Source organism: Zalophus californianus, chromosome 12 (genome assembly GCF_009762305.2).
Source record: "Zalophus californianus isolate mZalCal1 chromosome 12, mZalCal1.pri.v2, whole genome shotgun sequence".
Lineage (NCBI taxonomy): Eukaryota > Metazoa > Chordata > Mammalia > Carnivora > Otariidae > Zalophus > Zalophus californianus.
This window is the reverse complement of record NC_045606.1, coordinates 66,493,173-66,507,449: the sequence shown is the minus strand read 5'-3', so window position 1 is coordinate 66,507,449 and position 14,277 is coordinate 66,493,173. Positions and strand designations below refer to the sequence as shown.

At 35.7% G+C, this 14,277-nt stretch overlaps 2 protein-coding genes across 4 annotated transcripts; one reads left to right on the top strand and one right to left on the bottom strand.

Annotated features, from left to right (window-relative positions):
• Window positions 1-1,350: 1,350 nt before the first annotated feature.
• DNAJB9 (DnaJ heat shock protein family (Hsp40) member B9) lies at window positions 1,351-6,016 on the bottom strand. 3 transcript variants are annotated; one of them, XM_027574140.1, is made up of 3 exons: window positions 5,869-6,016; window positions 3,843-4,069; window positions 1,351-2,857 (listed from the first exon to the last, which is right to left on the bottom strand). In XM_027574140.1, exons 2-3 carry the CDS (start codon window positions 4,057-4,059, stop codon window positions 2,406-2,408), a joined length of 669 nt encoding a protein of 222 aa, XP_027429941.1. In that variant the 5' UTR covers window positions 4,060-4,069; window positions 5,869-6,016; the 3' UTR covers window positions 1,351-2,405. The 3 variants fall into 3 exon arrangements, with proteins under 3 accessions (XP_027429941.1, XP_027429942.1, XP_027429940.1); XM_027574141.1 differs by having other exon boundaries at window positions 5,728-5,936; XM_027574139.1 differs by lacking the exon at window positions 5,869-6,016 and having other exon boundaries at window positions 3,843-4,095.
• A 131-nt stretch (window positions 6,017-6,147) lies between these two features.
• THAP5 (THAP domain containing 5) lies at window positions 6,148-13,678 on the top strand. Its single transcript, XM_027573529.2, has 3 exons — window positions 6,148-6,335; window positions 9,741-9,933; window positions 10,432-13,678. The coding sequence occupies exons 1-3, from the start codon at window positions 6,256-6,258 to the stop codon at window positions 11,338-11,340; spliced, it is 1,182 nt and encodes a 393-aa protein (XP_027429330.1). The 5' UTR covers window positions 6,148-6,255; the 3' UTR covers window positions 11,341-13,678.
• Window positions 13,679-14,277: the final 599 nt, after the last annotated feature.

Sequence of the window (14,277 nt, the reverse complement as noted above, 5' to 3'; positions counted from 1 at the left end):
AACGGTCTCTTCTTCCCCCAGTGTGTTAATTCCTAAACAAACTTCCATTTCAGAAAATTAAAAATAACTACTCTAGAAATGTACAAATTTTTAGTTGCCCTTGGGCAACCTGAATTTTCATAGAACTAATCTCAGAATTGAAACTGAAATTCACAGCCCCAAAATTGCCTAAGATCAACCATCAGATCAGGAGTTAATTATGCCAATTCTGGAGCAGAGCACCAAAAAAAATCTCATGCCTACTATATGCCCTATAGCATCCAATTCAAGGCATAGTCAATCCAGAAAACTTGAAGAATTACAGAAATTCATTCAAGAGAAAGACTAAAGTCATGTTATATATTATTACTATTTTGCCTACCAGGAAAAAAAGACTGACAGATTTCATGTGTTGATTTGCATAGGGAGTATAGATTAAGCCATTGTATTGATCATTTTTTAAGTATAGAAGTTTTCCATTTTCTAGCTGTACACCTGTACAGACTAAAAAGAAGAAAAAGTGTAAGTTATCGAGGAAACTTCTATGTTGATTACTGGTCTAATTTCCAGTTGCTTATCTATCAAACCACACACACACACCACACACCCATAGATTAAGTATCTTCTTGATATTTAGTTTGTACCTTAAGTGCGTAGGATTCAGGGTCCATTTCTTCCTTGCAAAAATTATGCCAAAGTGTCAAAAAGGAGATTAAAAAAAAAAAAAAAGGAGGGTTGAAATAAATGTTTAGAATGGGAAAAACAAGGGATAATCAGACCCTGAAGAAAAAGGGGACATAGTTAATCCTGATTTGAAAATGGCTTTTTTCTTGCCTCATCTGTTCCGTTTGATAGGCTACAGATGATCCTTAGACCAAAATTCAAGGTGTGGCTACTTTCTTATTATCAAACAAAAGCAGTAGGTATACCTTCCAGAAAATAACTAAGATACATAAATTTAAAAGAATAATTTCATTTTCTTCAGTTTTCAAATTAAAGATTATAATTAACAAATAATAGCTTTATGCAATGTCTCTGCTTTTTCCCAATGAGGCCTAAAGAGGAAATACTTGCTCCTAGCAAGCAAATACAACAAAATTATAATTAACAAAATCTTTAACCTACCAAAATTTGTGAGGGAGGGAGGATAAGAGAAATTGTAATGTATGGTGATTAACATAATAAAAAAAAAAAAAAAGAAAGAGAAATTACCAAATGGCAACCAAACAAGGCCATATCAGGGTTTTCTAGTCAAAAGTAACTTCTGGAATGTGGTCTATGGTCAGCATAAGCAGCCCCGTTATTTATATACCCTCCATAGCTCTAGAATTACAGAATAAACTTTTACCAATAAAATGAGAACCAAGAATATCATATTGTAAATATTGTATTTCTCTCCCTCACAAACAATGTTGTATGAGACATTTACTAGTTTTAATATGTATCCATAGGATTAATACTCATATGGAGTATAATGCAAAAAGTGCCGAACTAAAGAAATAAGTCTATATGAAAACAAAAGCACACATTTCTTAGGATTTAAAAATATTGCACATAATAAGGTTGCACAGAAATTACTGGCTGTTTTTACAAACAGAATGAGGTATTAGTCAATCTCTAGATAAAGATGAGTGCAAAGAAGAGGAACCACACACACAAAAAATACATAAATCCATGTAAGACCTAGAGCGCCAACAACTAGAAAGAAATGTGAAAAGATGTATAAATTAGCTATGATTTCAACACTACAAAATCATTAGCCAGGGATCAAACATGTAACAATCTCTTGGTAATATTTCAAAAGTTTTCAACTTTCTTTCCGCCTAAATGGCTATGAGCAATATAATCATTTCCTTTACTCCAATTTTACTACAGAAAGGTATGGTTCTGTGTAAATATTAAATTATGCCTTTCTGAAGCTCTCAGTGGAAAAGATATGCTATCCTTTGCTGAATGACTCAATTACAGTTTCATGTACATTTAGCAACCCAAGTCAGAGATGCTGCAGAGCATGCAATTTTAAATTAGCAAAGGTTTCACTGCAAAAACCATTCAAGTTCACACGATTTAAATCTACAATAAGTTTCAAAGTTTAACCTTTAAATATATATCAGGCAAACTCAATCTTTTCTTGGTAATAAAACTGGCCACGCAAGTAAGCCCAAGGGCAGGTAGAGAACAAAGACCAGGCAGAATTATAGTATCTTTTTTTAAAGAATCTTTCCTAATCAGGAGAATTAATAATTAGCTACTTCTCTACTAAACTGAGTGTTGTTGAATTTGTCAAAAAACATTTAAATACATTTAATATATCAAGTTACGTGAAATCATGCACTTGTCAAAATAGTTCACAGAAAATTGTTTTGCATCAAAGATATTAAAGAAAAGTCAACTAGTTGGGTTTAGTGAGAACGAAAAATAGTGAACTACTGTCCTGAACAGTCAGTGTATGTAGTAACCATATTTCCTCTTCGTTGAGTGACAGTCCTGCAGTGCTTGCTAGATCCGTGGAATCTATTTTCAGTCTGTACTGTATGCCGATTGGTGGTGTCAAAACCACTAAAAGAAAACATTTTCTCCATATCTTCAAACATGTCATCAAACAGTCCACCTCCAAAAGAAAACTCCTGGAAATGATGTCTTTGTCTACTGGAACCATCCTGGCGTGTCTGGAAGTGATTCTCAAAATGCTTCTTGGACCGAGTGTTTTGGTTTTGACCAAAAAACCCGAAGTCTTTAAATAAGTCATCAAAATTGAAGTTAAATGATTGCTCAAAAGAACTTCCGCTACCTCTTTGTCCTTTACCGTTAGTAAAAGCACTGTGTCCAAGTGTATCATACTCTTTTCGCCTATTAGCATCTGAGAGTGTTTCATATGCTGAAGGAAATAAAAATACTTTAGTAACTAAAGATAATTAAAATTACATATACCCAAACCTCTTCAAATAAATGAATTCAACTCTCTATTTTAGGGAAGGATTTCACACCACCAATAAAGCCAAAACATTACAAACTTAAGAAAAAAGTTAAAATGAAAGTTAACAAAAGGCAGGGCCTTTGTCCTATTTACTGTGTAGTATCAGCTGTTAGAATAATGCCTGCCCCTAGTAAATATCCAATAAATATTTTTAAATGAATGCTACCATTACTTACAAATAAGCATGCGGGAAACAATTACAGAGTTATTTTTCATATTATTTGGGTAAAACCATTACTTGTATTAAATAATTTAACTGTCCAATATAACCAATTAAGAAGAATTCAGATTTTTGACTTCCTTACTAGTTGAAGTGTTTAACTCCAACTCTCTACTCAATTACCTCCACCCACCATTAATTACTGGACGCTCAGGACGTATAATTTGTTTTAGAACTAGTATTAAATCAAAATGTTTCATATTTTTCCTTCAAAGACAAATGTGGCTTTTAAATATAGACCAAGTGAAGAAAAAAAACCAAAACATTTCAAAGTCTATTTAAATTTTTTATACTTAGTATTTTTATATCTAATCTCCATACTTAGTAAAAACTGTTCCATAAGTTAGCTTAAAAGTTTTGGGTACCTAAAATTCCTTTTAACATGGAAACAATAAGCAATTTCATAAACAAGAGAAGAATGAAGTGATACATTTTCAACATTTTAAGATCTATGTGACAATAAAAATTTGTACTACCATTCATCCATCCATCCTGGAATCCAAGTAATTGTGATGAGAAGATAGTCTCAAGAATCTCACTTTATTTAAATGTTCACCCCACTCTGCCACCCACTGTCACAGTATCTCCAAATACACACACTTCTTAGCTATCATTCTCCTTTACTAGTTAGTATCTGGGAGACCTCAGAGATAGCCATTTACTTACCTTCTGCAATCTCTCTGAATTTTGCTTCAGCATCAGGGCTCTTATTTTTGTCAGGATGGTACTTCATGGCCAACTTATGAAATGCTTTCTTGATTTGGCGCTCTGATGCTGATTTTGGCACACCTAAGATATCATAGTAACTTTTTGATGCCAAAATTAATTCCGTTATCATTAATATGCAGATTGCAAAGACGAAAACTGACTGGGGAGTAGCCATTTCTAATATCCTAAAAAAGAAAAAAAAATTATCCATGCAGCTAATCATAAGACTTTTTCTTTTAAAAGAAACCCAGTGAACTTTTAGGATACAAGGTATACTTAATGAAGTATCAAAATGTTAAGCATATAATATCTTGTACTTGTTCCCATGTTATTTCATTTTTATAGGCTTTATTACCTCTTTGTTTGTTCTAACCTTCTTAAAAGCAAATGTTATTCAACCAAATTGAGAAAAAAAATTTTTCTTCACTTTACCTTTTCAGTAATACTCTGGTCATACACAGAGTAGACACAAAAATATATTCAATAACTTTTTTACCAGTAAATACCAAAGACTCATCATTTGTAAACATTGTAAAAAGGGTGGAAAATCCAAATAATTTTTAAAAGGATATCAATTTTCTTTTCAAGAATTCATATTCTAAGAGAATTAAAAATAAAAGTATTTAACTTCATGGAAAAAAAAAAAGTACATTACCAAGGTAAACAGCCCAATATGTCTGATTGGTAATCCTCCCTAAGAAAGCACCAATTTCAGCTTTCATTTCAGCAAGGTCAGCAAGGATTGCAAATAGAGAATCTCAATATCATATTTATAGACAATACTATTGAATGTAATGATTTTTTAATTGTAAGATCCCAAATATTTAACCAAAATATATATATATATATAAATGGGTTCTGCTAAGGCTACCAGAAAAATAAACTTTCATAGTTTGTACTTTAGATAAGTTAAATACTTAAGTTCAAACTTCTCCGTAGTCATTAAAATATTTCTCTAACCTTAAAGAAGTTTTACCTAAGAATTCCACTAAATCTGTACCTAAGAGTACAGAATTAATGACTTGGGATGCAAAACGAATGTGATCCTGTTTTCTGAACTCTGTACTAGGAGTTCTTAATAACCTATATAAGCCTGTATTAGCCTATATAAACCTAATAACAAGGCTGACGAAAGACACTATGGTTTGTGGAAACTGCCTGCCTTCCTCTCCTGTGGCCTCTTCTGAGCCTAATTAGCAGACGGATTCCTGCTTTCCAGAGTTAGTCATAGTCACGGTACTAAAGATCAAGTACAACCCCTCGTTTAAAGAACGCAAACCGGGCAAGTACCGGGTGGATGCCACAAAGACTGCAGGTATTTCCCTAATCAGAGGGCGGGTCTAAAACTGATAGGGAGGCACACTACTGGCTTTTAATAAAGGTTACTCCACAGCTCAAGTTTATCATCTGACACTTTTTTAGTAGGCCCACTTTCGTATTATACTGACTTCTCCTTCCCAAAAGGGACCCACGGGACGGCGGCCTGGGCCGTACTCCCCAGAGCCGACAGCCGGTTGGGCTGCACCGTCCAGCCTTCACCCCAAGACGACCGATACTCGTCCTGACCGTCCAGGCGCCTCCCTCGCGGCTGTTCTCTGCCGGGAGGCCAGCCCTGGGAGGAGCTGTCCGACGCCCGCAAAGGCCAGCGGCCAACACAGAACACCCTATTCTGTGGTTCGGTCATCTCCTTTTCTCTAAACCCTCAACACTACCAGGCAGCCTGAAGCCCTTGCGACGACCGTGGCGGACTCCGAGGCCAGGTCAGCCCACAAAGACCCGTCGAGGCCCTGACAACGTTCTAAACACCCTTCCCCGCGACCCCGGCCTCATCCCTCATCCGCACCCTCCGAGGGCTGCGGCTCCTGCGCAGAGCAGACGCGCCGGGAGACGACTGGCTCCGCACAGCTGCTCGGCCCGGCCCCTCGCCCCGGTCTCCGAGGCCTCCCGTAGCCGGCGCGCGCCCCACTCCCGTTTGCACACTGACCTAGCGCTCCTCCAGCCGTCGCCGCGTCCCCCCTCAGCCCGCTCCCCACTGGCCGGCGGCCGCTGCTGCCGCCACCTCCCGAGAAGACCTACACGAAACGCTTCCCTATTGGCTCCTGCTTCCCCACCTGACCCTGGCGCCCTACGCGCACGTGGAAAACTGTTGTTGCCGCTCAGCCTGTGCGTCACTTCCGACCCCAACCTCCAGAAAGGGCGGTGCTGAAGCCTGCAGAAGCGGAAGTGAGTCGACGATTGTGACGTATTTCCTCTCGGCCGATTCCGGCGCAGGCGCGGTGCCTCGGGAGGCCTGGATTTGCAGCACCACCCTTGGCAAGGAGGGCCAACTGGGCCCTTTGCGGGCCCCGGTTTTGGGGGCCTCACCCGAGCGATGCCTCGCTATTGCGCAGCGATTTGCTGTAAGAACCGTCGGGGACGAAACAGTAAGGACCGGAAGCTGAGTTTTTATCCGTAAGTTGTCCCTGGAGTAGAAGCGTCAGCCTTACCTTTGGGCCACGGTCCTGTGGCGTCCGGGGCTAGGATTTGAGGTATCTGGAAATTAGTCCTCGGCTCTCCTGGTGTGCGGGAGAAGGACGCGAAGGCTCGAATTCAGTTTACTTAGAAATTTCCTAACTGAGCAAGGTCACGGGGCTGGTGGGGAGGCATAGGGGCCTTTTTGGGTGTTAAATAACCCACTAAAAAAGTACAGTTTGGTGCGGTGCTCCGTGGTTTTCGGAGCGTTTCCCCACCTCAGCTGATCTCCTGTCACTGAAGGACACTAACCACCTCTTAAGGTACACATCAAACCTGCCAAGCGGGAAGGTGCACCCGACAGTTAACTTACTTACACCTTCTGTGAGTTAGGTTACATAGGTGTTCCTTAATTCCATTTTTCTCCCGAGGAAACCAAGGCCTTTCAGAAAGTAGGTTACCTTGAAAGTTTTGAGAGAGAGCCAGGATTACAACCAATCCTGCTCAGGGCTCTATACTCTTCATTCCTACAGAGAACAGGGTGAGTGTTGTCCCGAATTACTACTGCCAGGAAATAGTTCCGTGAAACCACAGAAGTACCCATTTTTATTTAGAAGAACAGGGAAGCAGTAATGTGTAGTAATTTAGAGTCCGGGCTCCAAAGCCGGACTCAGTAGCTTCAAAACCTGGCTCCACCACTCTGTAGCTGACTGATCTTCTGCAAATTATTTAAACTCTGTATGCCTAAGATCTCTCACCTGTAAAGTGGAGATAAAAATTGTACCTACTTCACTTAGTGTGTAAATAGGTAAAGCAGCACTTGACATTGAGTACGTGCGTAATATATGTGAGAATCAACATATTTACAATATTTTATTTCCTTTTTTTGTTTGTAAAAATAATTCATTTAGCTCTAACCTGGCCGTCTTTTACTCTCTTAGATTTTCAGCTATTTTGTGAAGCCTGTTTTTCTTTAGATCAGAAGCGCTCTGTTGATGGACACGGTTGCTTTCCATTGTCTTAACTAGTGGAAAGAAACCTGATAACCTAAAATAATTCACATGTGGCAGTATTTCCGGGATAGTTTCCCACTTGAAGCCTGCGAGATGCAGAGAGAGAGTTTTGGGGAAATGCTAGTATATCAATAGCTGTGGCTCTTGAAGATTTGTAAAAACAAAACAAAACAAAAAAGAAACATGTGGAACTTGATGTAGCCCCATTTCCCAGATTTATTCGGCCTTCATTTTGGGGAGGAAATAACCAACCCCAGACTCCCAAATTCTTTAAATCTTTCCATAGTTACTGTTTTTAAGGAGGGAAAAATAATAATGTCAGAGGAAGTCGATTATAAAGATTTTTTTTCTCAAAATGTGAAATTACTGAAAGTGGATCTTTTATGAGTTTATTTCCGTATGTAATCCGCAAATTAAAAATTGAATCACTTTTATTCCCTTAATAGCACCAAACTTGAAGAATTGAATTTGTTAATGCTAACACTGTAGTAAGCTATACTGTATATTAATTTGGGAATTCAACTTATGTGCACATATAGTGTTTATACTGTGATTATTCTATGCTTTTTTGGGAGTTAATAAGACAGTGAAACAAAATTACAAAACAAAATGAACCACTGTAAGGATACTAAGTTATTTAGGAAACCTATTCCAGGAAATTGCTTAGAGATTTACCTGCTGAGAAAGCATTGCAATCCAGTTACCAGCAAGGATGTTCATAGAGTGATTTTTTTTTTAATTGTTTGGTAACGTAGTATATAGGAACAATAGAAATAATTTGCAAGCAGCATCCTTATATGTGAGATTACATGTGAAAATATTGTAAAGGGCATATTCTCATTTTAGATGTAGCAGAAAAGGTATGAACTTTTCTATGGCTATCAGAATTTGGATCTTCTGAAAAAATTCTCTTTGTCTTTAAATGCCTTTTCTGGTTATGTCTATTATATTTATGACCTGAATTCTCGATGTGTGCAAGGTTAAGGACTTTTCAAACCCTGTGTGAACATTATATCTGTGGTAAGAATTTCCAAAGGTAGATCATCTGATTTTTCCATGTAATGGTATCTGGGTTAAAAATTATTTCCTATAAAGTACCCATACTCCTTTTCCTTAGCATCTTAAAAAGTTATCAATATTTGCTGGGATGGGGGGGGAGGCATGCTATTTTAAAGCATAAACTAAGTGGTCTGGATTGAGAGGGTATGTATAATTGCTGCTTTTTGTATGAGAAATCTTATGTTATTTTTAAAAAATATGATATTAGACTGTTCTCATAAAATCATTGAAAGAAACATACTATTAACGGTTTAATACAGTTTTAACTGAAACCTATTTAGAATGGTAGGGAAAAGTTTTCTGTGAGATTCTGTCATTGGCCCAATTTTGCTTATAAAATATATTTCAGTGTGTTAGCACCAACTCTAAAAGTTACTGCAAAGTTACAGCAAAGAACAACACATATAAAGAACTTTCTTTGTATTTTCTATTTGATTTATTTCATGTTATAAAATATCTGAGTGTTCTTTATAACATGTTTAGTTCTTGTTTCAGTTTTCTTTCAAAACTTGAATTTTAGGGTTCTCAGTTTAGAAATATTAAACTAAATTACATATGGGTAGAATTGAGGTCGATTGTGGTAAAGGGAATGGAATATTAGTAGTTTTATAAGATTTAGTATTCATTTTCAATTAAATCACTTGTTTGAACTAACTTATTTTTAAAATGTTAATATAAATAAGAGCCTAAAGCTTAATACTTCCTTGAATTACAGACAAGACACCATTTGACTTGTAGTATTAGTATAGAATACATTTGAATGGGACTTTGTAACTTATGTAGTTCTAGGCAAAATATCCAACAAAATCAAAATATAATCCACAGAAAATAAGAGTAGATTTTATCCTTTGTTGGAACACACATATTTTACTTAAAGGGACTCAATTTATGTTTTACCAGCCTTATTTATTTATTTTTTTTAAGATTTTACTTATTTAGAGAGAGCATGTGTATGTGTATGCATGTGCAGGAGCAGGGGGAGGGGCAGAGGGAGAGAGAATTTCAAGCAGCCTCCATGCTCAGTGCAGAGCCTAACGTGGGGTTCAATCTAGGACCCCGAAATCATGACCTGAGCAGAAATCAAGAGCCGAATGCTCAGCCGCCTGAGCCACCCAGGTACCCCTACCAGCCATTCTTCTGAAAAGCTTTGCCTGCACATCTTACAGCTTAAATCATCTTTACTGTAGAGATGATGTAGTAATGCTATGAAGATGCTCTTACATGGTGTGGATGGTTGCCTTTCCTCTTTTGCAGCATTCAACGCATAGGTTACCTGTATATGCAGTCCTGGAATTTGCAAAAAATACAGCGAAGTTTCCTTTTTTAATTTCAGGTTTCCTCTACATGACAAAGAAAGACTTGAAAAATGGTTAAAGAATATGAAACGAGATTCATGGGTACCCAGTAAATACCAGTTCCTGTGTAGTGACCATTTTACTCCTGACTCTCTTGACATCAGATGGGGTATTCGATATTTGAAACAAACTGCAATTCCAACAATATTTTCTTTGCCTGAAGACAATCAGGTATTGGAGGAAGAGCATAGGGGAGTGGGGGATAATGCTGAGCAGGGTGGTAGGTTGCAGGGTGGCAGGTAATAAGGTTAAGGGAGGGAGAGGGAAAGGTGACTGCTGGGAAAACATAAGAAAAAGGAAGACTAATTTACACTTTTACTAAAAGTATGATAATTTAAAAATTTTAAACCATTAAAAAGATTTAAACTGAAGAACAAAAGATAACGTACATAAATCATTAAGTTATTAATGTAAGTTAATGATCTAAGATTTTGTTACTGGTATTTGAGTGATCTGAAATATTTCCATCATATATTGAATATGCTTAATACTGTTTAAAAAAACACTTTAAGGTGATTTTGAGTTGTTATATGCTTAGAACATTTTTTAACTGCGTTAATTTACTTGGCCAATATACTGCTCAAAGTTATAGTTAAATATTCAGCACTGACTAAAAAGAGAATAAGGTTAGTGAGGACATCTTTAGAATTTGAAAATATTATTTTCTAGGAAAAAGACCCTTCCAAAAAAAAATCTCAGAAGAAAAAATTAGATGAGAAAGAAGTGTGTTTAAAAGCCAAGTCACAAGAATCATTTGCATCAAGTGAGCTAAAGAAAAATACAGTTAATACAGATGTCCTCCCTGAACACACAGAATTACTTAATTCATCTACCTTGGTCAAGCTACCAGCTCCAAAACCAGAAAGTATACAAAATAACATATTAACTCTTAATCTGGTTAAACAAGATACTGGAAAACCAGTATCTACCTTGGAAACATCAGTTACCCAAGACATAGATATAGGTGGTTTTCACACATCTTTTGAGAATCTAAATTCTACAACTATTACTTTGACAACTTCAAATTCAGAAGATGTTCAGCCATCTTTGGAAACCCAAGAAGTGTTTGAAATAACTACGAATCACCTTGCTAACCCAAACTTTACAAATAATTCCATGGAAATTAAGTCAGCACAGGAAAGTCCATTCTTACTCAGCACAATTACTCAAACAGTTGAAGAATTAAATGCAAATAAAGAATCTGTTATTGCCATTTTTGTACCCACACAAAATTCCAAACCAATTAATTCTTTTGTATCTGCTGAAAAAGAAACCGTGGAAATGGGAGATCTAGGCATTGAAGACTCCTTATATAAGGATATAGACTATGAGACAGAAGTTTTACAAACTGAACATTCTTACTGCAGACAAGATATAAATAAGGAACATCTCTGGCAGAAAGTCTCTAAACTACATTCAAAAATAACTCTTCTTGAGCTACAAGAACAACAAACTCTTGGAAGATTGAAGTCTTTGGAAGCTCTTATAAGGCAGTTAAAACAGGAACACTGGCTATCTGAAGAAAATGTCAAGATTATAGAAAACCATTTCACAACATATGAAGTTACTATGATATAGAGTGTAAAGAGGTTTTAATGCTACGACTTTTATAAAGCTTTTTGCAGCCAAACCAACTTACATGTAAAGTGAACTTTTTCCTGTATAAAGTTCCATCTTAAGCGAAAAAGGTATTCTAACGTTAAAAACTGCATCCTGTTCTTGTAATGTTCATTTTTTAAGAAAAACTAGAGTTTTTGGGCTGTAGAGAAAAAGTTTCACTACTTGGTAATCTTCCAAATTGGAATGAATAAATAATACGATTCATAAAATGAGAGAACATGGATATGGTGAAAGGAGCCCAGAAGAGAAATCAGGCTCAGGTATCAGTCCTGGTTCTACCATTGGCATATGACTTGGGCAAATTACTATTGAGCCTCAGTCTGTAATCTGTAAAATAAGGGCACTTAACTAAATCTAGTCTGTTTATAGTTTCTTTCTATTAAAATACTTTTTAAATAGAAGAACTTTTTTATAAGGTAATATATACTTACATTATACTATATGTTGGCTAATATTTGATGTTATTTACTATTGAATTATCTTCAAAATTGAATTCCGTGGTGTTTGACTTGTTGACTGCGGTTATTTGTAATAAAGGAAAGTACTCCTTTTATAATTTTATTCCAGTTGAACTAAAATAACCATCCATTAGCCCAGTTTGTAGGAGAGGTACTTTAAACTTAAAAGAATATGTATTTTGGTACCTTATATGTAGCTGACCATCATAATACATAGTCATTTAATCTTAACATTCTGTATTTAAGGTTGTAATTTATAAACCAAAAATTTTAATGAGGTTAATTTTTTAAAATCTATATATATATATTACTATATTTTAGAAATCATAGCTTGTATCTATTTAATGTGTAGCTTTCTAAAGTATGTGCTTTTGTCATTTTTAAATTCCAGAGTGATAGAGTAGTACTTGATATTATACATGCCCATTTACATACATTTTATTAAAATTTATAAGCAAGTAACTAGGTATACGGTAATGTTCTTAGACTAGGAAAGGAATGATGGTGATACTAAAAAAAAGAAAGAAAGCAAAGACAGTGGGAACAACAGAAATGTGAAAAATAATGATCTTCTAAAATTGGGTGTTAATTAAATGTTGTTATATTATTGAGCAAGTTCCTATCAGTCCAATTCATACTTTTCTCATCTTTTTTATAAAAAATACTATTACCTTTCTCAGAGGGTTTTGAGAATTCTGTGAGGTAACATGTTTTTGGTTCTGGAAAATGGGAGGTGCTCAATAAATATTAGTTGACTGCACAGCAGATAGTATACTAACTATTTTGTAAATTCATGGTGACTATTTTTGGCCACACTTTTGTTTTTTCAAGCTAAAAAAATTAATTGGTATTATATAAATATGTGCTAAATACAAAAAGTTGATTTAGAGATATCTTTATTTGACCATGGGAGGGGAAAAAAAAACCTTAAATTTTTGCATAAATGATGTGCAGATAATTGGTAGAATTAATATGTTATTTTTAAGTATTCCTGTGTTGCATTTTATAGTACTTCTTTAAAATAAATAGTATAGATGAGAATAACCTTGATAAGTCATTATAAAATAATGTTTCAACTCTTTTTAATTGTGTATATTGTATTTTCTCTTTGAAGTTGTAGTTTACTCAGGAATAATTTAACCTAGTTGTATTTCTTTAAACTTAATAAATTATAAATATTTAAGATAATTTCTTGGCTTGCCTATATTCAGTTCAGGATGTTTCCAACCTGTTAATTTGTAAATATATTTGGGGGCTCTACCCAACTTTATTTCTTAGTTGGATTATTATAGGGTCTCTTAACTAATCCTGCCAATATTTTCACTTCTGTCTGTATCTTCTATATTCTCCTGTCAGCTTTTTTACTTCAACTTGTAGATCTAACTATATCATCCACTCACTACTTAACTTTCCCAGCTCAGAAATCTGAAATTACTCTTGAATATGTACAGAATAAAGCTGAGCTTGTTACCATATATGATCCTCTGTGATTTGCTTCATCCTGTGTTCTAGCCAAACTGGACTACTTAGCATTTTCCAAACATGCCATGCAGGTGACTTTCTTCATCCTTATTTTATTCCCTGAATCCAACCAGTCAAAATTGAAGCTTTGGTTGAGTTTTGTTTCCCTTTTTCTAGTCAAAATTGTTTTCTCTCTGCTCTTACAGGGCTTTGTTTTATAACATTCTAACAGTGTTTGCCTTATACTTTTTTATATTGTGATATCTTTGGCTGTTCTTTCAACTAGACTGTAAGCTTTTTAAAGCAGGATTTTCATTAATCACTGGTTTCTTTGACAATGTAATTCACTCAATAAATGTTTGGATGAATATTTTGAATTTGCCTGCTTGATTCTTGTTATTAAAATCAAGAACCTTCTTACAAAAGAGGTCCTTGATACCCTTAGAATGTTTAGGGAAAGACCTACGTCTTCACATAATCTTTGAAACATTCCGTGTTTTCAGTGGACAATACAATTTACCAAGAATCTGCTATCTATGAATTGATTTTCATGTGGAAGGCTATTCCCACCCCAAAATATTTTCTGCTTTCTTTCCTGTATAATTAAAAAGGAAGTAAGTCCAAATATGGCTTCTGAATATGTCTCATTCTATATTCTCTTCTGTAGTGTGAATTTGTCACTCCCTTAACAAGAGGTGGAATTTATTTTTCTACCTTTTTTAATCTGGTGGGCTTTGTGAGTGCTTTGACCAATAGAATACAGTGAAAGTGATAGAGCCAGCTAAACTTAGACCTTAATTGACCTGGCAGCTTTCACTTCCTCGTTGGAACAGTATCTCTTAGAATGCCAGATGCCCTATTAAATGTGTGATTACCCTGAGACCATGCTGGAAAAGCCAAAGCCACATGGAGAGGCTCTAGAAAATGAGACTTCAGACACATTAGTGAAGAAGCCAACAAGCAACTCAGTTTCTGT